The sequence below is a fragment of the Tyto alba genome, unplaced genomic scaffold (assembly GCF_018691265.1).
Source record: "Tyto alba isolate M040663 unplaced genomic scaffold, T.alba_DEE_v4.0 Super-Scaffold_39, whole genome shotgun sequence".
In the NCBI taxonomy this organism is placed as follows: Eukaryota; Metazoa; Chordata; class Aves; order Strigiformes; family Tytonidae; genus Tyto; species Tyto alba.
This window is the reverse complement of record NW_024881314.1, coordinates 8,470,890-8,497,972: the sequence shown is the minus strand read 5'-3', so window position 1 is coordinate 8,497,972 and position 27,083 is coordinate 8,470,890. Positions and strand designations below refer to the sequence as shown.

General features: G+C 46.3%; 1 protein-coding gene across 6 annotated transcripts; it reads left to right on the top strand.

Annotated features, from left to right (window-relative positions):
* Positions 1–154: 154 nt before the first annotated feature.
* On the top strand, positions 155–27,083 carry PRPSAP1 (phosphoribosyl pyrophosphate synthetase associated protein 1). 6 transcript variants are annotated; one of them, XM_042802470.1, is made up of 12 exons: positions 155–318; positions 890–911; positions 1,041–1,152; positions 9,690–9,742; positions 11,362–11,428; positions 15,655–15,827; positions 16,265–16,380; positions 17,443–17,498; positions 18,032–18,177; positions 24,400–24,470; positions 25,148–25,294; positions 25,974–27,083. In XM_042802470.1, the coding sequence occupies exons 3-12, from the start codon at positions 1,070–1,072 to the stop codon at positions 26,130–26,132; spliced, it is 1,071 nt and encodes a 356-aa protein (XP_042658404.1). In that variant the 5' UTR covers positions 155–318; positions 890–911; positions 1,041–1,069; the 3' UTR covers positions 26,133–27,083. The 6 variants fall into 6 exon arrangements, with proteins under 6 accessions (XP_042658404.1, XP_032858102.1, XP_032858103.1 ...); XM_033002211.2 differs by lacking the exon at positions 890–911; XM_033002212.2 differs by lacking the exons at positions 155–318; positions 890–911 and adding an exon at positions 367–487.

The window sequence follows — 27,083 nt, the reverse complement described above, 5'->3', positions numbered from 1 at the left end:
GCACCTGTGCGGCCAGGGACGGGCTGGCAGAACCCCTGCAAAACACTGCGAGGCTCCGGGAGGGCTCGGCCTTGATCCCCGCGGGGTGTGAGGGCTGTGGGGCGGGCGGGAACCGCAGCGCTCCCCGCCCCGCCGGCCCTACACAGCAGCGGCCGCCATCTTAGGCGCGGGCAGCGAAGCCGCCGCATCGAGGCCGTGCCTCGCAGAGCCGGGCAGAAGGGAGAGGCGGCCGCGCTGCCAGCCGCACCCAGGAAGCGGTCGGCGCATCCCCTCCCGAGAGGAGGGAGAGCGTTCGCCGTCCTCACGCCTCCTCCTCAGGTACCGGCGCTGGTCGGGCAGGAGCTGATACCCCTCTCCCGCTGTGAGGGGAGAGCGCGGCCGCCGTGCCCTCACCTAAGATGGCAGCGGAGGGCGGGCTCTCCCCGCGGAGAAGATGGCCGCCGAGGCCACCGGCGCTCTAGCCGGGTGGCGGAATTGGCTTGGCTGGGTGAGGGGAGCGGGAGGGGACACCCCCCCCCATCACCACAGGGGCCCCCCCACCCCTCCACAGGGGCGCCCTTCTAGCCTTGCTGCCTCACAGGGGACCCCCTCTCCCCCCAAGCTTCCCGCGCCCCCCTCAGCTCACCCCCACCTTCCCCAGCCGAGGGAGCCCCTCTCTGCCATGCTATCCCCCCTATTTTGGGGGTCTTCCCTCCTCTGGTGCCTCTGAGTGAGCGTGGGGCGGGTGTGTATTGGGGGAGTACTCGAGGCCTGGCTCCTGGGCGGGGGTGTGTGTGTGTGTGTGTGTGTGTGTGTTCCTCTGGAAGCAGTGCGCTTTCCCCTCCCCCGGATGCTGCATTTTATTTTAGTAATTGTATTTTCCACACCCTCCTTTTCTACTTTGCCACAGGAGTGGACCAGCAAGACCATAGGTAGCGGAAGGGTTCCCCTCCTCCTCCTCCTCTCCACCCCTTAAGGGGCGGTGATCGTGGCGGAGAGGAAGAAAAGGATGCCACGGAAGCTGTTGTTGCCTTATAAATCTGTTTTTTCTCACATTCGAGCTCCACGGAGGTTGCATGACTCTTTGGCGATGAACGCAGCCAGAAGTGGCTACCGGGTCTTCTCGGCCAACTCCACGGCAGCCTGCACCGAGCTGGCGAAGAGGATCACGGAGTAAGTTCCCTCTCTTTCAAGTTTCTTTTCCTCCCCCCAGAGCTCCTCTGTGCAAGCAGGCTTCCTTCAAAGCGGATGGAGAGGCTTTTGGCGTCCTCCCGCCTTTCTAAGCCAAAGGTGTCTGCTGTGAACTGCTTTGCTGTGGAGGTTTGCGTTCAGGCTGTTCAGCAGCTCTGCCCTTCTCGGTGCCAGCTCATCCCTCTCGGTAACTCACTTTGACCCAACGACAAAAATGGACCAGCTGCTTTCTGCCTTTTGCGTCTGTGACATCCATTTCAATGCTGGAGAGGCTGGGTTGCAGCAAAGGCTGTTTTGGGGATGGGGAAGGCGAAACTGGGCTGAACAAACCTCAGCGTTGTAACTGGTTTGGGAGATGCTCAAAACTTTATCCACTGCTATTTGTGGGGCTGGGTTGGTGACCTTGCATGCTCAACAGCTTTACTTCTTGGGGCACAGGGAGCATTGCCTGTGTGGACCTCGGTGCAACACCATCAGTTGCACCAACTAAAGTGGATTAATGAATCTGTGTTTTGGTGGGGTAAGAGAGGTGGTCAGTACATGTTAACAAAAGAGAGTTTAGTTTAGGGATAGAAGTGTGCCCGTTTTTTTTTCCCAGCCCATTGATTTGGGTAGATTTTGACCTTGACTTGGCTTGGATGGATGCGTGGGGTCCTGCTGAAGGAGGTGTGTAACAGCTGGCTCCAAAATGGGGTTCTTGCAGCACAGAGGAGCACTGAGATTATCCCAACACTCGATCTTTTGTTTTGAATTAGTTTGGTTCAAATTGGAGTGCTCCCAGCCAAAGGGGTTTTTCTGAGGCAGGCATCTGTGTGTGGGGGAGCTGTCATTCTAATGCAGGATTTGGATTTCCTTTCTGCTTCTTATCAGCTGCAGTTCATGGAAGCTCTCTGAAAATTGAGGGGGCTCAGCGCTTGTTTGTCTGCTGCAGCAGACAAACATCCTTGCTGCTCCTTAGGCAGCTGCTGGCCTGTTCCTGTCTCCAAGGGCGTGCTTAAATTGGAAACATTACTAAATACAGGTGTGCTGCCACCTTTAAACTGCAAAAACATTTTGCTATTTGTCCAGCTAGCTTAATAAACTGTGTGTTCAATCCTTAGCAGAGATTATCTCTACGAAGCTGACTTGGCTATTTGGCTGGGATCTCTGGTGTTGGTAGGATGTGTGTTGGGTAATAGTGATGGACTTCTTTGGGTGTGAGGTGGAGAGGAAAATCCTTGTGTTTGGGAGTGGAAAGCTTATTTTTTAGTTCATGTATTTTTGCTATATTTGGTCAGTTCCATATCACTTTCCCTTCACTGATACAACTTTGAAAATAAAGTCTCTCTCTCTAAAAAAGTAAGTTTTGCTGCAACAGATGGGACACAGTTTTACAAGGCTTGTCCTGTTGCGTCAACACAGAACGTAACAGAAGTCCCCTGGGGACAAGCTCGAGTTCTCAGGACTGAAAGAGCAAACGGGCAATCTTTATTCTCTGCTCTTTGTCTTAAAAATAACTCACTGTTTTTTTAAAGATGTAATGAGAATAGACATGGCGCAGGCTTCCTGGGGCTGTGGCACCATGCTGCTGTAACCCTCTGCGGGGTTCCCAGTGATGCTCTGAGGGTGAATGACAGCAGGATCCAGAGAGTGACCTCCTGGCTGTCCTTCACGAAGTAAACTTTTAATAGAGGCGATGTGGGCTTTTTGCCTTCACTCTAATGTCAGCGAGGAAGTTGGATGCTCCAGTGGTGATATGAGCATAATGGTGAGATACGCAGCTTCTGCTTAAATGGAGACTTGAGGACATGTAGCTTTACTGTCTGTAAAGCTACATGTAGAGACCACTCTGAATGGGAAAGGTGTAAAGCGTTATACACAGATGAGCTTTTGTTGGAAAGGGGTGCAAAATCTGGAACCACTATTAGCACAGATTTGTCTGCAGTATAATGTCTCAAAAAAACCCGAAAAGGTGTTTGTAGCATCTTGTGTGGTGGTTTTGCACTGACTTCCCTTAGGAGCTCAGGGGCTGTTTCAACACATTTGTAATATATCCCTTGTTTTTTCAGGTTGCAAAAGATGCGTGACTGCTGGCTTTCCCTCTGTGTCACATCCCAGCCTGTACTTTGCTGGGGAAGTCAGTTGCGCCTTTTAATAGAGTTGGAGCAGTCTTATAAGGGTGAGTCTGTCCTCTTAATATTGTGCGTTCTTTTTAAAGTTTTTTTATGATCTTTAGTATAAATAGTAAAAGAACTTTAAAACAACACGCAATATTAGGAGTAGGGCCCCTTGAGACACTTGTCTGTTCAGGCTCTATTGCACTTTGCCTGTGGGTATGATGTTAAAATCAATTCTTGAAGAGTCCTGGCTTATCCTTTTGTAAGATCTCAAGCCTGGGGAGGAGCAGTGTGACATAAACCAGACATCTGAAAGCTGTTCAATCTCCTTGCTTCATTTCATGCAAAACTTCCAGAGTTGCTTTCGATTCAGGCTCTGAGCGTGGCATTCTGGCACGCTTCCCATCTTTACAATTTCCCATTATGTATTGTTGTCTGGTTATAGGATGAGTGACTAAATGGTTAGTCTAACTTTCACTTTGAGTTTTCTGAGCTTTTGTTTATGTTAGCATCTGCCAGGGAGAGGATATGGTGTTGGCTTATGAGAACCAAATACCTTGTGAATCTTTAAATAATAAAGATGCTCCTTAGATTCAGGACCACTGAAGCATAAATAAAATCATGTGTTTGCCTGTATCTTATAAATAGAGAGGGATGATTTTTTTTTTTTTTTAAAATTCTTTCCCAGATGGAAAGAAAATTCCTGCTATAATTAGGACACTTGGCACTTGATTACAAGCTGCATTTGCAGTGAAGAAAGATAGTTTCTGTGACCAGTGCTGATGCCTAATAGGCCTTGTGTGCTGCCGGGGGGAGGGAGGTCTAGCAAGTCTTTTTAGTTTCTGGAGTCCAACAGATGCATTTAGCTCTTCCTCTGACTGCAGTGTTTGGCACAGAGGGTACAAATATTACATTCCACTCCCTGCTTGTGTGTTTGGGTTGGAGAGGATTGCTGATTGAAGCTTGATAATGCCTCCCCAGTGCTCCTTGGTTTCTGATTGCTGGTCACAGGGAGCTGGGTACACCCTAAAACCAAGGTGATGTTTTCTGTGAATGAGTTGGGAAGTGAGCCCTGCTTTTGGAAGAGACAGTATGGTAGGAGGACTCGCAGCAGCCTTCCTCAGCTGAAGGAGAATTTCTGATGGGATGGAGGAAGAGTAATGTCAGCCTTCCTCATTAGGTCATCTTGCCAGCATATGAGAGGATGGCAAAGGGGAGTCAGATCACAGTAACCTTTGGGATGCTGCTCTCCCTCATTGCCAAACGCTGTTCTTGCCTTCTGGAAAGAGCTCTTGTGGTGCTGTGGGAGGAGAGGAGGTAGCACCAACTCTTTTTCCATCTCAGAATATGCAACACTGTGGCAGGAGGCTAACAGATACTATAGGGTGAAACTGCATCAAAGGATTTTGGAAAAGGAGAAGATTAACCTGCTAAAAGCAGTAGAGGTGGGGAGGGTTACAGGTGGGGGATGGTGCTGTAGTGGGGCAATTGTGGAGCAGTTGGGCTTTGAGATTTTCTGTGCAGCTTAGATGAAGCATGTAATGTGGCTGAGCAGATTGGCTTTGCGTGGTAGCTTTCTGTGCTGGCCGGTGCCAGGTTTAGTGGAAGTTCCTTCACGAGGAAGGGACTGGTAGGAGCAGAGGAAAATCTGTGTGGTATTTGCCAGCAGTTCAGCTGCACAGCTTTGGCATGGCTGGAACAAGTGATGCAAGTGCTGGGTAGCTCTGGGTACGAGTGGCAGGTGAGCAGCAGGGACTGTTCTTCAAGTATCCAGTCCTGCTGGGTGGATGGAGAGAGGTAAAGGAGAGCTCAGAGAGTTGCAGGATATCTGAACATATTGTCTTATATCCAGGAAGCTGCCGTTTCCTTTCCCATTCCTGGTTTGCTCTTGTAGTGGGAGACTGGGAAATATACCCTAGAGCTGCCACTGTGCTAGCTGGGCCCGTTGGCTGATCATTATTTAAAGATTTACTTAAGTTTGAAAAGCAATTCAGAGTCAGGCTGTGGCTTGCTTCGTCCATGGCCAGGCACAGAGCAGATCTTCTGCTGTCAGCTCCAGCTCCTTCTGGAGTCTGCAGCAGTTCATGGGGTCTGTAGGTGTGGGGAGAGTTGGGTATTTGCAGAGCTGAGACCGGTGAAAGTGTTTGTAATGAAGAGGGTAATGCCAAAATAAAATCATATCATAGTCATGGGCTTCATCTGTATGCAGATTTCTCTTCAGACTGAATGTTTGCACTGGAAGCTTCATTTGGGGATAACTTTACAAATGTCTTCTAGGTGCTTGTCACAGAGTGGGAGAAGGAAACGCAGCCCAGTCCAAGAACCACCCTCCCCAGTGGTACATGCTTTGATGGCATGAAATACTGCAAGTGAACTTGCCTCTTGAATTTTGATTCAGCTAAACCTCAGACTTCTTTTAACCAACTGTCTGTTGTCTTGAGAGCCTGGTACAGTGATTTTTTTTTACAATCTTCTGAGGAGCATTTTAAAGTAGAGTCTAATACAACCTCATGACATTTCCTGAAATACCACAGTGTGTCACTTGCTCATTAAACTATAGGTGACTTCTGAGCTGTTCACATTTAGGCTGTGAATCTGAGATGGATTTTATAAACACTCTTGTATCCACAGCTTCATATCCTCTTGGCATGTGTTGAGACTGCGGAAAGTTAGATCATCTTTCCTGGGCAATGTTTACAGAGACAGATATTTCAGATCAATACAAATTTTTATTGGCCAATTGCTCTGAGTAGGATTTTTAAAGCTGTGAAGAGGATTTTTCTCTTAGATGCTATCAGATCCTAGAGCAGTCAGTTTAGTGATGGAGCTGGTGCAAGGACAGCAGAGCAGAGTGAGGAGCAGGGCTTTTACCATCAGGAGCGGTGGGTGGTCACACAGGGAAAGCTTTTACTGAGATGGCATTAAAAACTTTAAAAACTGGGAGTAGCCTGGAATAGTAATACCTTGATTGCATTGTGCCCAGTCCTCTGCACTGAGTTTGGCAGGACTGTGGTGTGTGCGTAGCTTTTTAAACAGATAACAGTTCTGAAGACTGATGCTTTTGAAAACAAAAATGACACCAAACTGAGTTTCTGTCTCTCTTGGATGGAGAAGGGAGCTTCCAGAAGTGAACTCGTGCTCTGTCTGCACAGGGCTGGTTAACAAGTGAAATTTCTGCAAATACCATAACATCCTGACCATTCTCCAGGCTTAAACACTTCAGTACCAGCAAAAGCCCCCCGTGCTTCCCTGTAGCCAAATACTGCACCACACAGCAGGCCTTCTGTCGATGAAGCGCATTTTGCCTAGAGGTGTGATTTAGCTACAAGACCTAAAGTATTATTTTTTCCAGAAGATGTATCTCTCTGTGGGGGTGTGTGCTCTGGGTTACCTGTAGTGGCAGCCTTTTCTTTCCTAGTGTAGATCTGCCCGTGTCTGCAGACAAGTGATGCAGTAATTGCGATAGCCCCTGTTCATATGGTTATGCTGCTAGTCCTGTAGCCCAATGCAAACAGAGTTCTTGCTGTCAGTGTAATTCCTCTATTGCCTAAAGCAACAAGCAATTGGGAGCTTCTGTAACGAGAGGATTTAGAGAGAAAAGAGCTGGGGATGGAGAGGAAGAAGGGAGGGGTGGTGGGAAAGGGAACCTTATCTTTGAACTCTGTTACAAGTGGTTGCTCCTAGGTTGTGTGGTGGCTAAGGCCATGCTCTGCCCTTGACTTCAGTGCAGATCTCCCTTTTGACACAAGTTGTATGGAATTCGGTGTTTTACAACAGCAGCTGCACAAAACATTGCTTCTTTAATAGCTTTGACTAAATCAAGGTTTTATCAAACTCCTTCACTGGCTGAAGTCTTGGCTTATGCAAAGCTTTCGGAAATGGATTTAATGGAAGGTGTGCCCCTTGGGTAAACATACCTGAACTGCTTTGGTGGAGCTGCCTCTCAGTCCATCTGCCATGCCCACAGCTTGCAGGACTACAGAGCGCTGCAGGCAGGGTTGATGTATGACTTTTACGGGAAGTTTTATCTCGTATCCTTCCCATTGCCGCCCCTCTTGTTTACTTGCAGTCAACAGTTGGAGCAGAGATGGGATTTACTGTCTGAGCAGGGCAGTCTACTACTACTCATGCCTTTAAGTTGGCAGCTGCTTGCTTACTGTCTCTTCGGCTGCTGTATGCACCCAAGTTTGACAAGCTGAGTTGTTCAGTGTCCCTCTTTCCATTGGGGAGCAAACGTGCCTTTCCGATTTCTTCTTTCAGCAGCACAGCTGTGCTGCTGCTGTACGACCTGAATAGGGGACCACTGGGCTCTGGTTTCTTCTTGCCAGCTACATCCCCACAGAGTGTCACAAACTGTTCTGTGTGTTTGCCACCTCTTAACGTTGGAAGTGCCACCCTCCAAAGGGTGTCTTGCTGAGATGTGTCCAGCTGGACTGTTTTTGAAGCTTTCCCTCCTTCCATGAATGCAGAGGTGACTAAGGGCACTTGCACAGTCTCGCTAATGGAGGCTTTTTCCCAGTAGTGTGGTAGGAACGTGCTGTCTGCAGTGAAGTCAGGGCACACGTGCCTCCAAAGGGAGCTGCAAGACTTGCTGTGCAGTTGCGGAGGAACAAGTGTGAGTCATTAAACATTTCTCCACACATACTGGTTTGTTTTGTGTATGTGATTCTTGAGCTTGTTTCAACTTGGATGCCTTGGCAGCGATTAGGCCAAAACTTAGTGGTTGCAAATGCCTGACTGTCATTGGAAAGACAGTGGGATCCCAATCAGCTGTAAGATCTTCCATCTGCAAAACTCACTTCTACTGTGCTTCCATCCTGGGGTGTGCCTTTGCTTGACCAGGTGCCGGCTCTCTTTTGAATATACTGAAGATACTGAAGATGCCTTTGTATTGCAGCTGCAAGCTCTAACTCAGGAGGGCTGATGATCTAGAATCTGAATTAGAGATTTGGGTGATTTGCCTGCCCTGGACTGGATGATGCCCAGGTGATGCTGCAGTTGGTATTCAAGCCGGGCTGGTGACCACCATGTGTGTATGATTCTTGTTGTGGGAGTTTGCTCACCAGCCCCAGCCATGGTGAAATGTGCTGCCAGACACACGATCGGGAACGTGTGTGTGCCAAATACGTGCTTCGTAGCCAGCTAAGCAAATATATCACATTGCATTCGGGTATCTGTTATCGCAGCTGTCTTGGGCACAATTTCCAGGTCAGCTTCTAGCTCAGACCTCCAGCTTGTGGGCTCATATCTGAGCCCAGCAGTTGCTGGTGGCTCAGCAGCGTGTCAATGTTGGACCATTTTGCTCATTGACTTCTGAAAAAAACAAATCTTTGGGACAGTTGAAGTACAAGGCTGTGTCAGTGGCTAAGGAGATGGAGGAAGACTGACTGCTGAAGGAGGTAGACTGGGGGAAACCCAGTGACAGGTTTGGGCCCTTTGTTTAGGGATAGTCCCAATTCACATAATTTTGGCATGTGTCCAGGTAACTACAGTATATGTGCAGACAGGAAACTACTGCTATAATCAACGCGTTGAACAAAGGTATTTTGTAGGCATAAACTGTTTGCTAATCCAGCGTGTGGGCATGGCCACCAGGCAGACCCTAGAAGAGAGGAGGGACTTGCCTTGTGCTCCAGCCAGCTGAGCTGCAGCAACACGTCCCTCCCGAGCATCTCACTGGTGTGGGGTCTCTCAGCTGAGGCTCATGGTTAAAGCACACGTGCCTGTAAATACTTACTAGTGGAGTACTTGTCAGTCCAGTTAAATACAGAAGTGTCACCTGAGGGAATAATCTGCCTTTTGGAGCCTTTTAAAATGCTTTTCAAAATGAATCTTTCTTATATAATGAAGACATTTTTTTTAAAAAATGGAGGGACTGTAATCTTTGTTGTGGTGAATGTTGTAGGTTTGACAGTTGAGAAGAGGAAGGATTAATTTGAAAAAAATCAGAAAAATTTTTTTTGAAGTTCAAATCTCTTCAATCAAATGAGGTATTTCAGAAGGAAGGTATGGGGGAAGAAAAAAGAACAGACGTGGGAGTAAAAAAAAAAGTGACTCAGTTGCAATTAATCAAGTCTGAGTAAATCATTAATGTTTAGTTCCACAACAGATCCTAAGGTGGCATTGCACATACTAGGAATATGTCCTTTGCCATCAGGAGACACAGCCTGTGCTCAATTGTACAAGCACTGCCTCTTTGAGTACAGTGTTGTGTTGACCTGGGGCAGGGCAGCATGCCCCAGGGGCATCGGAGCGAAGGAGACCCCCCCAGGAAGGGGAGGATGTGTAGTTCTGTGGTCTGGCTGGTGCAGTCAGCTCCCTGTTAGGCAATACTGGGTTTTGTTGGTAATGTTTGGTCCAGTCTCTGGTTTGGATCATGAGCTGCTGGGTTCCTTCATTTTTAATTTCCTTTTTTCTCTCCAGGCGTCTCGGTGCTGAGCTGGGAAAATCTGTGGTATACCAGGAAACCAATGGAGGTGAGAGAAATCTTTACTATTTGCAACTGTTTTGAGGTAATCTTAGAAATACTGGCTAACTCCATCAGCCAAACCAGTCCAGTCAGTGGATGTTACTGCTGCTCCTGGCAGTGCTAAACCTCAGTCTCTGACCTTGGACAAAGCAATTAACTGTGTTCCTTGTTTTCCCCTGTTATCTTGTTTGTCTGCCCATCAGCTCTCATCTAAAGGAGAGTCCTACCTTGGGTGTTAGCTGCTGTATGCTCTTGTGCTTAGCAAAACATCTCACAGGTTTAAAAGTGATGGCCTACTTTCTAAGTGTCTACCTTGCAAACTTTTAAATTATCCCCTTCTTTCAGCCCTCCTCTGCCACAGACAGTTTACAGCTGTCCTAGCAAGGACCTGTGCACTTGCTTTAAAGAGTGCAAATTCAGGGCTGTGCTGGGGAGCATGTCTCTTGGAGCTTACTTTCATCTCTTTAATGTAGCAAGTGTCTGTTTTCAGATACGGGCTAAAACATGAGGATGTTGGCTAACAGAGTTCAGTGGCTAAGAGTCATTTACTGATTCAAGACCTCGATTAACTTATTTGCAAGAGAGACTAGAACCAGAGAGCTGATACAGGCAAGAGGAAGGGATGGAAATGGTGCTGGATCATCGTGAGGATTTAGGATAGTGCTGCTGCTCTTATAGCCAGAGGGGGCCACAGTGTGTGTAAGCCATGGTGGTTATGGTTGGGTTGGCTGTTGCGTTCCCACTGCACTTGGGGGTTAGTTGCTACAAGGTCTGAAGTCGTTCTTCATCACTGCACTGCAAATCAGTCTGCTTTTAGCAGAGTCTCTTAAGGTTACTGCCAGTGCCCAGGCAATTAGACTTTGAATTCTGTATGTAGCTGGGTAGATGTTTCTCTTCTTTTGCTTATCCCTGCCCTGTAGTTCATGACTGTGTGGGAAACAAGTGGCTAAGACAGGCAGCTCAGGAAACCTGGTGTTACTGCTTTGGCTTTGCAGAGCTGCTTGGGGGCTCAGCTTTAGCATTTGAGTCTGGGACTGTAGGAGTTGTGTTCAGCAGAGACCTGGGTTTCTAGCTTGTCTCAGTGTTGAAATGTCTTGACCTTGATAGTGAAATTGGGGAGTTCTGCCTCTGAACTCCATGCTGCTGGTGTTGCCTTGGGCTATCCAGCCTGCATGGAGCTAACCCAATGATAAGCTGAAAAAGAGCCAAGTTACCTTCTTGGTAAGTACTAAAGGTTATACTGCCTTGGTTGGTTTATTATTTGCTAATGCATGTGGTATTGACAGCTTTCAGCACTCAGCAGGGAGAAGTGAAAAGGATCTCTCACTGAGAGATAGGTAATTGTCTTCTACTTGTAAGCAAACAGCTATGTAGTCTGATTTTGCATTGTAAATACAACTAACTCACTGGTATATCATGCCAACTCCTTACTTTCCAGGACCAGCCTTTGGAAAATCCCTTTGGCTCATCTGCGCTTGTGTAGTTGGGTGTATGTGCACAAAGGGCAAAGGAGCAAGTCCTCATCTGCCCTGACCAGTGGGTAAAGTTGCTGCTAAAAAATGGTGGTTTATCACTGTAAATCTGATGTTTGGAAACAAAACTGACCATGTTTTCAATCCTCTTCAGAAACAAGAGTTGAAATAAAAGAATCCGTCAGGGGACAGGATATCTTCATTATACAGACAATCCCCAGGTAAGGGACTTGTGGCTCAGTTTTACAGCTGTGATATGCTTTGAATTTCTGGTTCAGCAGATTGTTCAATAAGTTTGCTCACCATTAGCCAGCATGATAACCAGTCTTTTTCCAGTGTTGTCATTGCTTTGACTTAATTTAAGACTCCACATAGTGTTAAGCTGTTAAAATTCCCAGAGGATCGCTTGTGCCACAGCAAACAGAAGCATCCCATCAGATAGCTTGTGTGTCACTTGAGGCAAGCACATGTATGACTGATGACTTCAAGTGAAATATCCATGGTCTGTGTGTTGAAGTCCTTGCAGGCTCAGTTGCTTCATGATTTCTGACCAGCATTTCCATTTCAGGATGTGTAATTTCCTCTGCCTTCCAATTACTAAGGAGCAGAGCCAGTAACACACAGCTGCTATTGCCTTCATTACAGGCTAGGTTACTCTTCCCCTTTCACTGTGGTGATGTGAAACTGAGCTCAGGTGGAAGCCTGCAGCTTCCCTCCAGTACTCTTACAGTTCTTAATGATGTTGGGCCTTTTCTTAAGTGGGCCTTTTTGGCTTTCATTTTGGGCTGTTCTAGCCTTGGAGTAAGAGGAAAAAGAAGTGCCGCAAGTAACCAGGGGGCTAGAAAACCGGCTGCTCACTGACTCAGGAAGAGTGTAGCGAGATAGCACTAATATGGTGAGAAGGGAGCCTACAAACAACTGCAAAATGGCCAACTATGAGAAGTGGAGGTGCTGTGTTCACAGGTGAGATATTGATAGGATGCCTTTTGCACAGTTTGCAAAACAAGGATATTCCTTCTCTGATAGCTTCTTCCAAGTTACCAAATTCTGTTCAGATTTTGGAGATCACAAGAACTAAGATCACAAGTACCAGAGCTCAAACAGCTATCAGAATACCCTTGAACCAAATTTTTATTTGCTTGCCAAAGAAATAGAGCCCTGTGAGAATTCAGGTTAATTTCCTCTTTGTAGTGCTTGGTCCATTGTTGAAGAAATCAGTAGGACTACAAGATCAGCTTGCTCCCTTCTAGAGTTCCTCTTGCAGGCTGAGACATTTTCCTAGAGCTCATCTCTCTCCAGAGAGATGATCGAAGTGTTTCCTCCCTCAGGGAGCAACTAAATCTCCACAAGATGAAAATCCAGTGATGCAGGATTATGTTTCGGGTGAATAGTGCCATTCTCCTGTCCCACGTGAGAGAGTTCTCTGAAATAACTTGTAACTGAGAGCTGTGTAAATGTGAAACAGATAAGGTGTTCGAAGATAGATAACTCAGAGCATTAGGGACAGCAGTAGTTTTGGGAGGGAAAAACCTCCCCTGATTCTATATTGTCAATCCCTTTGTTTTTCCATAAACTGAATTCAATGTTGTGGGCCAAGAAATGGGTCCTTTTTAGCCAAAATGTTCAAAGCCCTGCAGGTGAGGAGCCACTGTTGTGCAGCCAGGTCATCTTTTATTCTTAAGATGCAGCTGTCCCTTGCTGCGTTGCTTGAGAGGGACAGGTTCAAGGGCATCTCAGTTTTGCAGTGGTTTCAGGGACCCTTTCAGGAGAGTAAAAACAACTGTGTTGAATAATCTAAGAATAGGACTTCCACGTTCAGTAGCAGTTTGAAAATCAAACAAAATATTAGGACTTGGTAGGAAAAGAATAGAAAGGGGAAACAACCTTGTTATGCTGCAGTGTGAATTCACAGTCTGCATCTTAAATGCACAGAGAGAGAACAGAAAGACCTGAATATTTGATACAAGCTCCCTGTCCAAAAAGCATATACCAAAACTAAAAAAGCTACAAAGACAGGTATTGTCCAAGTCTGCTGGTATGTGGACTAGCATTTGTGTGAGGGAAAACCAAATAGCTCATGTTTAGGCTGTAGAAAGATGGAAGAATTGGTGATTTAGTGATACACTAAAAGCAAAAGGAGTCTTTTAGTGCTGAGTGTTGGTGCTGGTTGTTGCAGAGTTGACTGGCAGTTTCACATAAGCAATTTGCACAGCCCCGAGAACAGGGATCTCCAGGAATGGCTCAGGCAGGGCTGGGGAGCAGCGAGGGAGGCTCCGGGCTGCTGGAGAGGGGCGGGAAGTAGAGTGTGGGGGATAGCTGAGCTGGCTCTAAGTGTCCTGGTAGTGAGCTTCCTGTGTGCAGCCTTGGCTCAGGCTTTCCAGCAGTAACTGTGAGCATGGCTTCAAGGCAGGAGGTGGGGAGGGCAGCAAGGAGACTGGGATGCTCTCCTGGGTTACTTGTATTGGAGATGCTGTGGCTGGCATTCCACCGCAGATGTTATTTCCCCCAATTAGTCCCCACCTCAGGCTGGGCCCTTGGCTGGAGTCCGTGCCCCTCACGGAGGAGTGGATCAGTGTGATGGCTGGCTCAGCATAGAGCATCCAGGAGCTCGATGAGCTCCCCCAGCCCCGCTGGGCCCTGCTAGAGGGACAGACACGTCCACCTCTGCCTGTGCTGGCTGGTCTGCAGGAGCTTCCCAGAGCCCAGCGTGGCATCCTGCTTGAATATTGAGAGAGGTGCTCCTCCTTAAGTAATTTCTCCGTGGATATGGCTGCCAGTGTCCCACAGCAGCACTGGGACTGCTGGTGCCTTTTGAAATCAGTGGTAACCCCTTCTCCCAGGAGCAGTTTTGTTCTCTATCTGCTTTCCATATGAATATATATATTTTTAAAGAGTAATTTGAAAAATAATGGTGGAAAATATTGAATTTCTGGGATGAACTCTAAATAGACTTGAACTTGGCCACTTTGTTTTTATACAACACTGACAGTACCATCTTTTTCTCCTTATGGCCCCACTGGCACAGCTAAAACACCAAAGGGAAGAAACAGTCCTTTGTTTGCCCGTTGTCCTGTGTGGCAGGGGGCTATGTTTTATGTAATTCTTGGCTGGGTTCTTCAGAGCTAACAAAGCTTTCTTGTGTGTAAGCGGCATTGTGCATGAAGGCTGGTGGGGCCAGCGGGAGAACAGAGACCCAGAGTGCTCACGAATGAAGAGGCGCAAACAGAGGTTAATTTCTGAAGAAAGGGGGAGTGTTGGAAGAACAGAAATGATTAGAGGTTTGTCACAGGTTACACAGACAGAGGCTTGGAAAGCGGTATCTCAGAGGTTTTGGGGAAGCCATCCCCAGCAGTCAGGAGGGAAACAGGTCCTTGAGCAATGTCTCGGTAAGGTCTAAAAAGCTCTGCAGAGCTTTAAGTTGCTCTGTGCTGTTTCTTCCTCTGCTGCTCTCTAGAAGGATGGCCAGGTCAGCCCCTGCTCTGTCACCATAGGCTCCACAGCTGAGCCACCGCCAGCGGTGTCCTTCTGGGGGCCAGTCTGGGGAAGTGGTGTGTCAGTTGAGGCTGTCCTTGCTGAAACCCCCAAGCAGGGGTGTCTGCATTGTAGGAGGATTGCCTGTCCCTCTGTCTTCTCTGAAGTGCATGTTCTTCAGTTCCCAAATGGTCTCGAGTCAGTTTGTACTGATGCAGGCAATGTCTCTTGGTGTAGGTTTTAAGGAACTAAAAGGGCTTGTTTTTTTTCCCCTTCCCAAAATGAATTAAAATGCACATGACTGGGCCATGCCAGTTATCATTTTGAAGCTAACTGAAAATGGGGTTTTATGAATATTCCTTGCTGTGGTCTACAGATATGTTCTGCCTATGTTGCTTTTTGTTGCTTAGCATTTACTGTGCTGTTGTTCCCTCCATCTCTAGATAAGCTAGATAGCATGGAGATACTGATCTCCACCAAAGTGATGGACTTTGTATTGCTCCAAAGTACAGTATTTCTGAAGGCAGGAAAAATAACCTGTCTTACACTGTTAAAAATAAAAATACCTTAATAAATCCAGCGTGGTTGAAGTTGTGTTGGCTGCAGGTGTGCTACTTCTTTAAAAGACTGTTTCAGATACACTGTATGAGGTGACATTTGTTGCAGCATAAATTAAAAAATGCCCTTTGTTGTGATGACAGAGGGAAATCATTATATACCTCATGTTAGAATACAAAATCAAATTTCAGTCAGCAGCTCTTGAATGCTGGAGTTGTGTCCTGTACGTATAACAGTTGATTGTAATGTGCTGTGGCATGATGGAAGGAGCTGTACAATTACAATCTGAGTCTTGCATACATTAGCATAAGATGTTGCATTATTTGCTTGGAAGTTTGGTGAGGAGAGGTATAAAAGGAAAAAGAGTTGCATTGGAAAAACACCTACTGATGCTTGGAATGGTTTTCAAATCTCCTAGAGATGTGAATACTGCTGTCATGGAGCTGCTGATAATGGCGTATGCACTGAAGACATCCTGTGCCAGGAACATCATTGGGGTCATCCCTTATTTCCCCTACAGCAAACAGAGCAAAATGAGGAAGAGGGGCTCTATAGTCTGCAAGCTGCTGGCTTCGATGCTCGCCAAGGCAGGTGAGCGTTGCAGGGAGCAGCAGCGTGGCAGGCTTGGATGCCGCAGTGCACCTGCCTGCTGGGCGTCCCGGAGGGCGTCTGTCCTTCCATTCTTCCCCCATTCAATGTGGGGACTTGCTGCCGAGCCCTTGAGCCACTTTGGGGGAATTAGTTTTCTTCAGCTTAATTTTATTTCTTTGTGACTCGCACCTGGGGAAGTGGCCTAGAAGTGTCGTATTGAAATACAGTGTCAGCCTAGTGCTGTGACTTACCACATACCTGTTTCTCATTAGGTCTTTGGAACTTTTTTTACGTTAACCTGTTTATGCTTATTTTATCACACAGAATAATAGTATGAGTAATAGCTAAAATAGTCTGGAAGATGGAGATATTCGAGGAACTCCAGCCATGTGGGAGTCATCTCAATGAATTGTTAATTTTTTTCTTTTTCCCCTTAGGTTTAACACATATTATCACTATGGACCTTCATCAAAAGGAAATTCAAGGATTCTTCAGCTTCCCAGTAGACAACCTGAGAGCATCCCCTTTCTTGCTTCAGTATATACAGGAAGAAGTGAGGTTACTCTAGTTCTATATCTATCAACTTGTCTTAACTCATCTTAATGTGATAGCAGCATTGAGCCTTAGCTTATGCAGAGGTTGTGTTGTCAGGCTAGGTCAATCATTCTGTTAATGAATTCTCTCTTAGGGGGTACCTGTTGCATGTTTCTTAGGAAAGTGGGAAAACATTATATTGTATGATTGTACCTGGATAGAAATTGAACTCTTGGCCATTAGCAGAAGATGAGCTTGTTCTCTGTAGGCTTAGTGCCATTTGATAGATGCTATTTATGCTTCTGCCTCTAATCACCTTTTAAATCCTGTTAAACTGTCTCCCCTCACCCTTTGTTCTGCGGTGGATATCTGACTGCTCTGAATTATTGATAGACTTTGTCTTGGGCTGAGTGTAGGAATGCTGAGCACAGCAGGGCTGGGGGCAGGGCACGGAGGTTTTATTTTCCAAGTGCAAAAGATGATGATTTATGCCCACACAGTGAGAGCAAGGCTTCCCCATATGGGGAGAGCAGGCCCTGGGTTCAGACCTTCCCCTGCAGACAGAATTAGCTGCCGCCAGTCTACGTAGTGTAGGTTAAACACAGTGAACGTTCCCGTCTTTGCCCGTTTTGAACACAAGGCCAGCACCTGCTCTGAGCGGGTGCTGGGGCTCCCCATGCTGACCTCTGCAGAGGTTAGATACCTCCAGCCCCCAGGGCCCCTCACGACACCATCCCCTTCCATCCCTGCGCCGTGTGCCCTGCCCTGTGTCTCGGACAGCTGCGCTCAGTGCTGCAGGCCGGGCCGTAACCTGTGGGCACCAGCAGGGAAGGAGGCACAGAGCTGCAGTCGTGTGGAGAGTAGGGCTTGCAGTATTGCTGTATTAAACTTGCTTGTGTTGCATTTGGGGCAGAATACACAAATATTGGTGTTGAAAATGAGTGCAATTGCCTCTCTAGTTTCTTGCCACAGAATGAAGATTTGGGTCTGGGGAAGGAGAGTGGGTGCGATTATTCAGCCATGTATCAAATCAGTTACTAGCAAGAAGGTCTTTACTTAAATAACTTTTTATCACATCCAGATTCCAGATTACAGAAACGCAGTTATTGTAGCCAAATCTCCTGATGCAGCTAAAAGGTAAATGGATGCTTTACTAGCTGGTTAAAAGTAACTTGGAAAAGATCTGGGCTGATGGGAGATACACCAGGGGAAATATGGGAGGGTTGCAAATGGATCGGCAATCCAGTCCATAAGTCCTTTGTGGCTGGAAGTGGAATGGATGTCTGTAGTGGTGCAGATGGGCAGCTGAATTTTGCAGTCCCAATCCTGTGGGAGTAAGCTCTGGAGGTGTCTGCTACTGCAGAGCTAGGTGGTTCACCTGGGGCCAGGATCAGACTAGCTGCATGAGTTTCAGCAGTGCCTGACCGTCTTGGAAAGCATTTAGGATATGGAGGAACACCAGGAGACCCCCATGGTGGAGCCAAGGGGTGGAGTGGGCTTTGGGATATTAAGGAGGCACAAAAAGTCATTTCCAGTGAAATGCCTTGCTGGGGAATGGAACGGAGATGCAGCCTTTGCTTGCCCTGTTGGGTCTGCGAGAGGCCTGCTGCACTGGGCTGTGGAGTTGCATCGGCTCAGCATCTTCCTGACGTGCTGTGGTTGTCCTGCAGGGCTCAGTCTTACGCTGAGAGACTACGGCTGGGACTAGCAGTGATCCACGGAGAGGCTCAGTGTACAGAGCAGGACATGGATGATGGACGTCACTCCCCTCCAATGGTCAAAAATGCAACTGTGCATCCTGGCCTGGAGCTGCCGTGTAAGATTAAGCTTCCCTGCTTACCTTTGGGGGGAAAAAAAAAAAAAAAAAAAAAAAAAATGTGTGGTGGGAAATTACTGTTGGTTTAGCTGTGTAAGTATATCCCAGCCTAATGGTAGTTGGACCAGTGGAATTTTTTTCATGGGAAGGTTGATATCAGCAAGTTGTAGGAGAAGGTACAGAGGAAGGTTTTTATTTAACTCTTTCTGGCCATGCAGAGCACCAGTATTGTTCTCCTTGGCTGTGCTCACTCAGCAGTGTCAAACTAAAAAACCCGATAAAGGTGGTGCTTTTATAGTTCTCAGCAACAAAACTCATTGAGCTAATGAAACATAAAAGAAATGTAAAAGTGTAACTAACACGGGGACAGCCACTGAGACAGGCTGCTGTCCCCATCGTGGAGGGCACGGCTGGCCTTTGTCTTCCCCTCCTGCTGCAGCCATTGCTACTGTTGAAAATTTTCTTCACCTTGGCAGCCAGGTGATCATGTTCCAGTGTCTGTTTTGACAAGGTTTTGAGGTTTGTGTGGCTAGGGTGAATAAGTGCTCCAAGAGCACTGATGAGCTGCTTCCTGTGCTCTGGCTATCGATTGATAAGCTGCTGATTTGGGAGCACAGAGCAAAGGAAAAAGGAGGAAACCTGTGTTCTGGGAAATGCTGTCCTCTTAGGATTGCTTGTATTCCTGCAACAGTCAAGTAACAACAGTACAATCAAAATCCATCTCCCTTTTGAGAGGATTTTTGCTTTCTGGGTAGTTGGTGGTGGGATAGAAATTGAGTGCAGTGAATGTGGCTGAGAAGTGCCTGTGGGAAAGGATGCATACAGCTGTATGTGGTAAGGAGCTATCCATCATGCAGCCAGACTTAATTATACCAGCAGTGGCTAGGGCTACTGATGAGTGTCTCCTCTCATCTTTTGAAGTTTAGGAAGAATATCCACCCAGTTTGTGGGTAGGACGTGGAGGGAAAGCAAGTAAGACTGCAGGCATTTTATATTACCCCCGTCGTCGCCGCTCACTATAATACAGTCAGTTAAACAATGCTTCTGTTGCTGGTGAAGCTCTTCTTGGGCCCTGGGGGACAGGTGGGGTTTGGCAACGAAGTTTGGGACTTCATCTTGATTGTTCCCCTTCTGACAAGGGGATTTTTTTTATACTCTTCCAACAAAACAAGAATTTGCATGGTTACTCTTGGCCTCTTCCTTCAACTCCTACTCTGAAGAGGATGCTGTCCTCCAAAATATCACTAGCTGACATTTATCTGCTACTGGGGCATTGATGCGACTGTATTTTTATTTCCAACCATGTCACTTTAAGGAAGCTCAACTGTGGGAGCTTGTGCTGCTGGAGAGCCCTGTAAATGGAAGCTCATACAGAAATGTGCCCTTGTCCAGTTTAGTTACAATTCCAGTGGAAAATTGTTTTCAGTCCACAGCTATCCAAACACATACTATTTTGGTGCGTATCACCACTTTCTTATTTTAACTCTTTCAGAAACTCAGCACTTGACTAATGACCATACATTCCTGCGTGCCGAAGTTGCAACTGTAAAACAATCAAGCTGTGGCTTGGTAGCCGTCTGTCTGGGAAATGTGGGGTGGAGTATGAGGCAAACTTGTCCAAAACTCTCAGCAGAAAGTTGCTTTTCTCTCCAGTTTTCTAATGGAATAGATACCTGGTTTTCAGTGAGCTGGGCTCTGTTGCTGGAGGTGCAGAATACTGAGGTAATATCTGTCTAAAAGCAGTCTGTAAGCTGCTAGCGCATCCTGGTTGTGTTGCAGCCTCTGCCATGAAGCTGCACTCTGCCAGACAGAGGTGAAAATGCAGCTAGGGTTAGGGATGGCAATGCTGTGAGTGTCTGTACTTACCCTCTGTGCTACGCTTCCTTTCTTATCCAGTTTAGTCATTTGAAAAGTGTCTTCTCACCTCAAGTGGCACATCAAACAACACCCTTGATTGGCTCTTCCTGCTGTGTGTACCATCACCAGCAATCCCGGTGGTGTCAGGTCTGATGGCAGAGTGAAGCAGGGTTCAGCTATGTCCCTGTATTGTTATTTATGAAAGATGGGACACATGCTATCCACCCAGAGCTGTATGCTTCCTTACACCAAAACTGGCCAGAAAAACCTCCAGTTGTTGAAACAGAACTGGTCTCTAGGTCTGCCTGGCTCAGTTCCCACAAACCTGGGTCTGGGCAGTTAGAAGGTGGGGGTACTCCCAGAGGGCAGCTGAGACTAATTGTGGAGCATCCTGCTCTGGGCTACAACCAGATCGGTGTGGAGCATCCTATCCTTCCTCTCTAGCATCTGCAGTTCAGGTTGTGTTACAGCCAGAAGAGAGGCAAAACCCATGGCTGGGAGCAGCCCCAGAGCCCTACAACGATGACTTATGCTTTATGCCATTCTTCATGGGCTTCCATGTTCCTGGCATGCACCTTTTCTCCCTACTTTAGTTGAGATCATGTGCCTTTAGTTAATGAGTCTTATGCAGGGTGATGGCTTATTTATTGTCCTGAGAGTGTAGACTGATGTGATACTGATTTGGTGTCATATGGAGCTGTAAGAGAAAAATGCCAAAGGTGCTTCCAATCGCACGTCTTAAAGTGCAGTGCTAGAGCAGCAGCAGCAGCTCATGTCTCTCAAAACCCAGAAATCGGAGCCTTTGAGACAGGACGTCACTCCAAGGTTATTCTCTTTGATTGTGTGCTCTTTGTGTCTCAGAGCTTGCAGCTGGCTTGGGGCTGTGCTTTAACAAATGCATGTGGACTCTTCGTGCTTTCCCGTCCTTGAGAAAAGGGGTGGAACACCATCTGTTAAATGGTTTCAGTGGCTTTGAAATTCAGTACTTTATACAGATAGCTAATGATTTGCTTCAAACCCAGAGCCCTGCAAACTGCCGTGAAGGAAGAGAGTTCGAGTGTAAAACTGGAGTGACTGCAGGTCTGTTACTCCTTCCCTACCCCCATCTCTTTCCTGTGTTTAAGCTGGGCACAGGGATGTTATCTGTCATTCCAAGTCTATCTCTTCATGAAACAGTTTGTTCTTGAGCAAACTTTTGCTCATAGGCTCTGTCGTAAATGCAGTATTATTTTTCTTGGTGATTATCACTTTGTTGCACACTGTCAGCTCCAAACAGAATTTATTTTAGCATTTCTTAATCTATTTTTGACTGCTTAAGTAAAGCAACAGGTTTATGCACCTGGGAATGCTGTTTCTTCCTGCCTGTGATAATCTCACCTTTAACGTATGGTACTTGCATCAGAATGAAAGTGCAAGTTAGAGTGTTTGGCTGATGTATTTATTTCTCTACCACTCCTCAGTGTTCTTCGATATTCTTGGTTTATAGAAATGGTGGTTGGTTTATTTTTTTTTTCCTCTTTTCTTTATTTCCACCCCCCCTCAAAGCTATAGATACCACAAATATGTTTTCTGACTCTCCAGGGAAAAACAACAAATCTTTTAACCTAAGGTCGTACATAATCCAAGGGGTTACACCAGGCAGAAGTACAGCTGTGGCTTACTTCGGTTGCCCTCTTTTGTCTACACACAATTAGAAGGTTTGTGCCTGGGAGGAAAATGTTCTTTATTATTTGAATAATTTTTCAAGCTACCTTCTTGTAGCAGTTCTGACTTGCACATCTTGATATGTCAAAAGATTTTTGAAGAAAAAGAACCTGGCTGCAGTAACCCTTGCATAAGTTCTCACCACATTGGAGCAGTTCTCTTGAGATTTGATGTGGTTGTGGGTAGATCTTTGGCTTGCAATTTTTTTCTTTTCTTTGCAGAGAAAATTGAACAAGAAAAAGGGAGAACATCTCTTTAGGATCCGGGTAGGTCGACACGTTGCCTACCATACTTTAAAAATAAAGCAAAATTGAAATACAGCATTTGAAAACAGAGATGTGAAGCACTGCTAATGTTGCTAGCTGCTGTGTTAGCCTTTAAGCATAGCAAGGAATGTGTCTGCTTCCTTTATGGAATAGAAGGATACTGATGTGCTGAAACTTCATGTGCTTGTGAGTAAAGTAGTGCTGAACTTCAGCTCCCTAGGCCTGTTCACCATTTGCTTAGAAAAAAGTTTTCCCTAGCCTGGCTGTTGTAAACAGAAATGGTACTCATCTGTGGATGCACAGGAAGGATGGGATAGCAGCCCATTTCACTGGTATTTCACAGCTCCTGCCAGGAGTTCTGTTACTGTCCAAACTAGATAATAAGCTAGTAACTAATCTAAGCAGCTAGGCAGTGCCTGTAATTGAAATTTATGGTCTGCTTATCTCTTGTGACTCAATCTGAGTTTATTACAAATACTCTTCCTTCTCATAAGAATATTTTCCCTTCAGGATTTAGACGTGACTTTGCATTTGATAGGAGACTCAGAAATACCAATGCAAGGGAGGCTGGGGAATCTGTGCTCCAAAGAGCAGTTAACTCTTAAGTTTGAGGTAGCTGTGACTTTAACTGCAAAACCTAGCAATGAGTAACGTAAATTTGGTCAAAACAGAACTGTTGGACACCTTTTATACAGTTCTGGTAGGCTTACAGAAAACCAGTCTGAGTAGGTTGTGTATATGAAGAACAGCTCTACACATGAGTCTTCGGAGCTGTGGTCCTTATAATTGCTTTCGTCACTTCCCTCAGTCCGACTCGCTCACCCAGCTGTGCTTGCACTCTAAGCATTCCCAGGCACTGAGCTGTGGGAATAGTACTGGATCAGCCTGCTGTGCAGGATGGGGAGTTTTGTGTAGGACTTTTCTGACCCAAGGAGGGCAGAAATCAATATTCAGACAGGCTTTTTGATGGGCAATGGCTTGTATTCTTATGCTGCTCAAGTATTATATTGAAGTAGGTTATCTTAAAGGAGAAAAATCTTGCTATCCAGGGTGTCCAAAAGTCCTTGGCATTTGAGAAGCCTCTGTGGCCAGAATCCTGGCAGGACATGAGCTTATGAAGAGGAAGGGCACAAAGTGCATTGGTAGGACACTTTGCTGCACTCCCTGTGGAGAGCATAAAATCTGGGGGAGTGCAGGTGGGCCAGGTAAGTGTTACAAAATGTTGGATGCTGCTCTTTGCTTCAGTGGTTAGATCAGCCCAGATTGTCACCTAATGACATGTGCATGCCCACCACGGTGTCCTTTCTGTTCTGGGAGTTTTTGTACAGCACTCGCCGTATGAACCAGCACCTTCTGGCAAGTGAGAGGTTTGGCTTATGGACAGCAAGTCCCTGGGCTGTATCAGAGGCTGATCAATGTCTGGTGCGAGTCTGAAGACATCTGGACACTCTCAGTGCATCCTAGTTTACACCTCTGTTATTTTTTTTTATGCTGCCTGTGAAAATTCTTCAGGATAAAGGATAAAGCCTACTACACATGTAGTTTTTCTATAAACCATATTAGTGCAAAAGTAGAGTCAGGAGGGATTGGAACTTTATTTCCCAGTACATCTCTTCATTATCTGTCGGATAGTACAGCTCATCAGTGTATCCTTTTGCTTCCAACTGCTGGTTACACTGAGCTTGTAGAACTGAGTTTGAACTAAATTTTGTCGTGTTCTTTCCATTAATCCCCTTTAAAAAAAAAACAAAACAAAACAAAAAAAACACCGAGTTTGCTCCTGCGAACTTCCTTAAGCTTTCTTGGCCTGAGCAGGTATTATTAAGATCCTTATGCCCTCTGAAAGAGCTTGTGTGTTTGGTGATATGAGAGAATGCAAGCAAGCTGCAGTATGAGTCTCAAATCCTTCAGATGAATTAGTGAGTCCAACCAGTGAAAAATTGCACCTTGTAAAGCACATGCCCTTTGAGAGGTGTTGCTCAGAGAAGCCCGTTTGTTTTTCCCAATCATGAGATACCTTTTTTTTTTTTTTTCTCCCTCTGCCCAAATCCTGTTCTGGAGCACAAAGTAAGGCACTGACATTTCCCATAAACTAGGTGCCACTTTGTAGCTCTCCTTGCACAGGGGTCTGTTAAATGTATGGATTTTCTTACTGTCTCTGAGGTACAAGGTTCCCACAGAAACTGAGAGTTTCATCTTTATGCAGCAGTGCTATTTAAGGAGGAAAACAATAGTTAAACCAGTGGTTACCCACTTAGGTGGGTGTCAGGGTAATGTAAAGCACATGCCTGTATCTGTGCAGCAGTAAGACACAGTTAAGTGCGGGGCCTCTTGTGTGGTGGAGCTGTTGCAGTTTGACTCAAGGCCAACTGACCTGGGATTTTTTTTTCTTTAGTGATGATGGCCAAGGAGAAACCGCCAATAACTGTGGTTGGAGACGTTGGAGGAAGAATTGCCATCATTGTGGTATGAGTGTGATAGAGAGGAGGTGGGGGGGTGTGGCTTCCTCCCAGCATCTTTTCTCAAGTTGCTTTATCCCAGAGGGTAGGAGGGACTGCTGGTATAGGGCTGGGAATATGATTGCTACCACTGTTTCCAGTTTTGCTGGTGGCTTTCTGTTGAAAACCCTTGGTACTTCAGTGCTTTAAGCCCTGAAATCTCCTTGCTCCCTTGAATCTACAAATGTCAGATGTGTACAAATACTCAACAAATCCAGGACATGCAGAGAAATCTCCTGAAGTATTTAAAAAACCCAACCAAACAAACAAAACTTGCTGAGCTTCTCTACTTGCTGTGCCAAGCTGCAGTGTAAGTAATCAACATGCAGCTACTATCACTGTGAAAAAAATTGTCTTGCTGAAGATAAGCTCTGTTTGTGTGTGAGCATGTGCAGGGACTAATTTGTTTCCAAGACACAGTATTTGTTCTCCACACTAGCAAAATGGTCTGTAAATTAGGGAAATGGCGTTCACAGATTTAAGTTGTGCACATGGCTGTCCTTTCATCTCAACAACAGCTGAAGTAGCCAGGCATTATTTTTTTTGGCTGTGTGCATGGCCAAAGCTGCAGTACCTTGCAGATCCACGCCTGCCCTGCAGGCATGGTAAACTTCTGGTTTTGATGTTATTTCTGTCTCTTCTAAGGATGACATCATCGATGATGTGGAAAGCTTTGTAGCTGCTGCAGAGATCCTGAAGGAGCGTGGAGCCTACAAGATTTTTGTGATGGCTACTCATGGGCTTCTGTCCGCAGATGCCCCCCGTCTCATAGAGGAATCCTCCATCGATGAGGTGTGTGGGCTTTCTGGACTGCAGAGGAAGGGCTGGCTCTGGTGGCTGGGTTGATTTAAGGCACTAAAAACCACAAACTGATGTTCTTCCCCTGCCACACAGCTCATCTCTGAAACAACTGGTTGCATCAGATGCTTTCAGTTAGCTTGTTCTTCATTGAAAAAAAAAAAAAAAAAAAAAAAAGGCATGTGTGATTAATACTTGTTCAGTTCAGATTTGCTTCTCTGTGTATGTTTTCTACTTAATGCACAGATATTAGTCATCCCTGCCTGGATGCTTCTCTTACCACAGCTGGGTGCATGTGACTGCTTTCTCACTGTACAGACCTTCTACCTGTACCTCTCCCCTGGCTGATGCCAGGCTGTCGGGTACATTAAGAGGATAAGATTTCAAACCTCACCCTTAGTAACAAACATGTCAGATCCTGTGATCTAAACGGAACTGTCAGCCTGTGTGGAGGTGGCTGTTGTAGAGTGCTGGTTATGTCGGGCCCCTCAGCAGATTGACTGTCGTGTGGGGGAGACCATTTATTTTTTTTTCTAACGTACAAGGATTTCTCCCCCTGAACTGTGAAGCAGTAGGTACACACCACTCGTGGAGTTAATCTAGGATAGCTGTTCAGTGAGAGTGAGTGTATCAACAGCACAACTAACGGTCTTTTCTTTCTTACTTCTACTAGGTGGTAGTAACCAACACAGTTCCTCATGAGGTACAGAAGCTGCAGTGCCCCAAGATAAAGACTGTGGACATCAGTTTGATTCTCTCTGAAGCCATCCGACGAATCCACAATGGCGAGTCCATGGCCTATCTCTTTCGCAACATCACTGTTGATGACTAGACCTGGCGCTGCCCCTGTCCTGGCTTCCACCAGAGAAGGAAACATGCATGAAACGGCAATACCATAAATTATAGGCATAACACAACTGTTTATTCTTGTAGGAGCGTGAAGGTTTTCAGAGTCTTGAGCCATGAGATCTAATAGAAAACATCAACCTGACCAGCACTTTACAGGTGAATAGAAGAGGCCACTGGCAATGGGGAGGATTACATCTTGAGAGGGATGGAGAAATGAGGTGGTGTGGAATTTTTAAGTTCCCGCCCCTTTTTTTTTTTTTTTTTTGGTGTGTTATCTCTTGCCCTATGGGGGGTGGAAAGAAAGTCAAAAAGAAGTAGCTGTCAGCTTATGAGAAGGGAATAGAGACTGCTCACTGCTGCGTGTGGGCAGCAAAAGGAGGCAGCCTTTGGGTTTCTGTTTCTGTGACTCGCCCGAGAGCGCAGCAGGGAGTGCTTTATTCAGGCAGCTGGGCAGGACTGCTTGCTGCTGGCAGGGCTGATCAGCAGAGCAGCTTCTTGCCAACTGAGTGGCCTCTCATCTCCTGCACAGCATAGCACAGACTTTCATCAAAATTAGGTTAGCAGAACATCCAGAAAGGGCAGCTTGAACCATTTGCAGGCCTCCTCACACGCCTGTGTCGGGGCGCTGGGAACAGGCTCATGTGTGTCTCCCAGCAGGGCAAGGGATGCTAGTTAATGTGCTGGCCTTTTCATTTTACGAGCCTTGCATCATTATTGTTCTTCGGTGGCAAGTCACATGAGGATCTAGGTCCTCACTTGAATTCTTGTCTGCACTGCAAAGCCAGGTGCAATTTCTGGAGTTGCATGGAGCTGATGAATTGTGGCAGTCTCATGGGGAGGGGGAGTTGGAACAATATCTGCCTCTAGTGCAGCTGTGCTCTCCAAAACACTAACACTGAACCTGCAATAAAAAGCATAGAATTTTTCGTTTTTA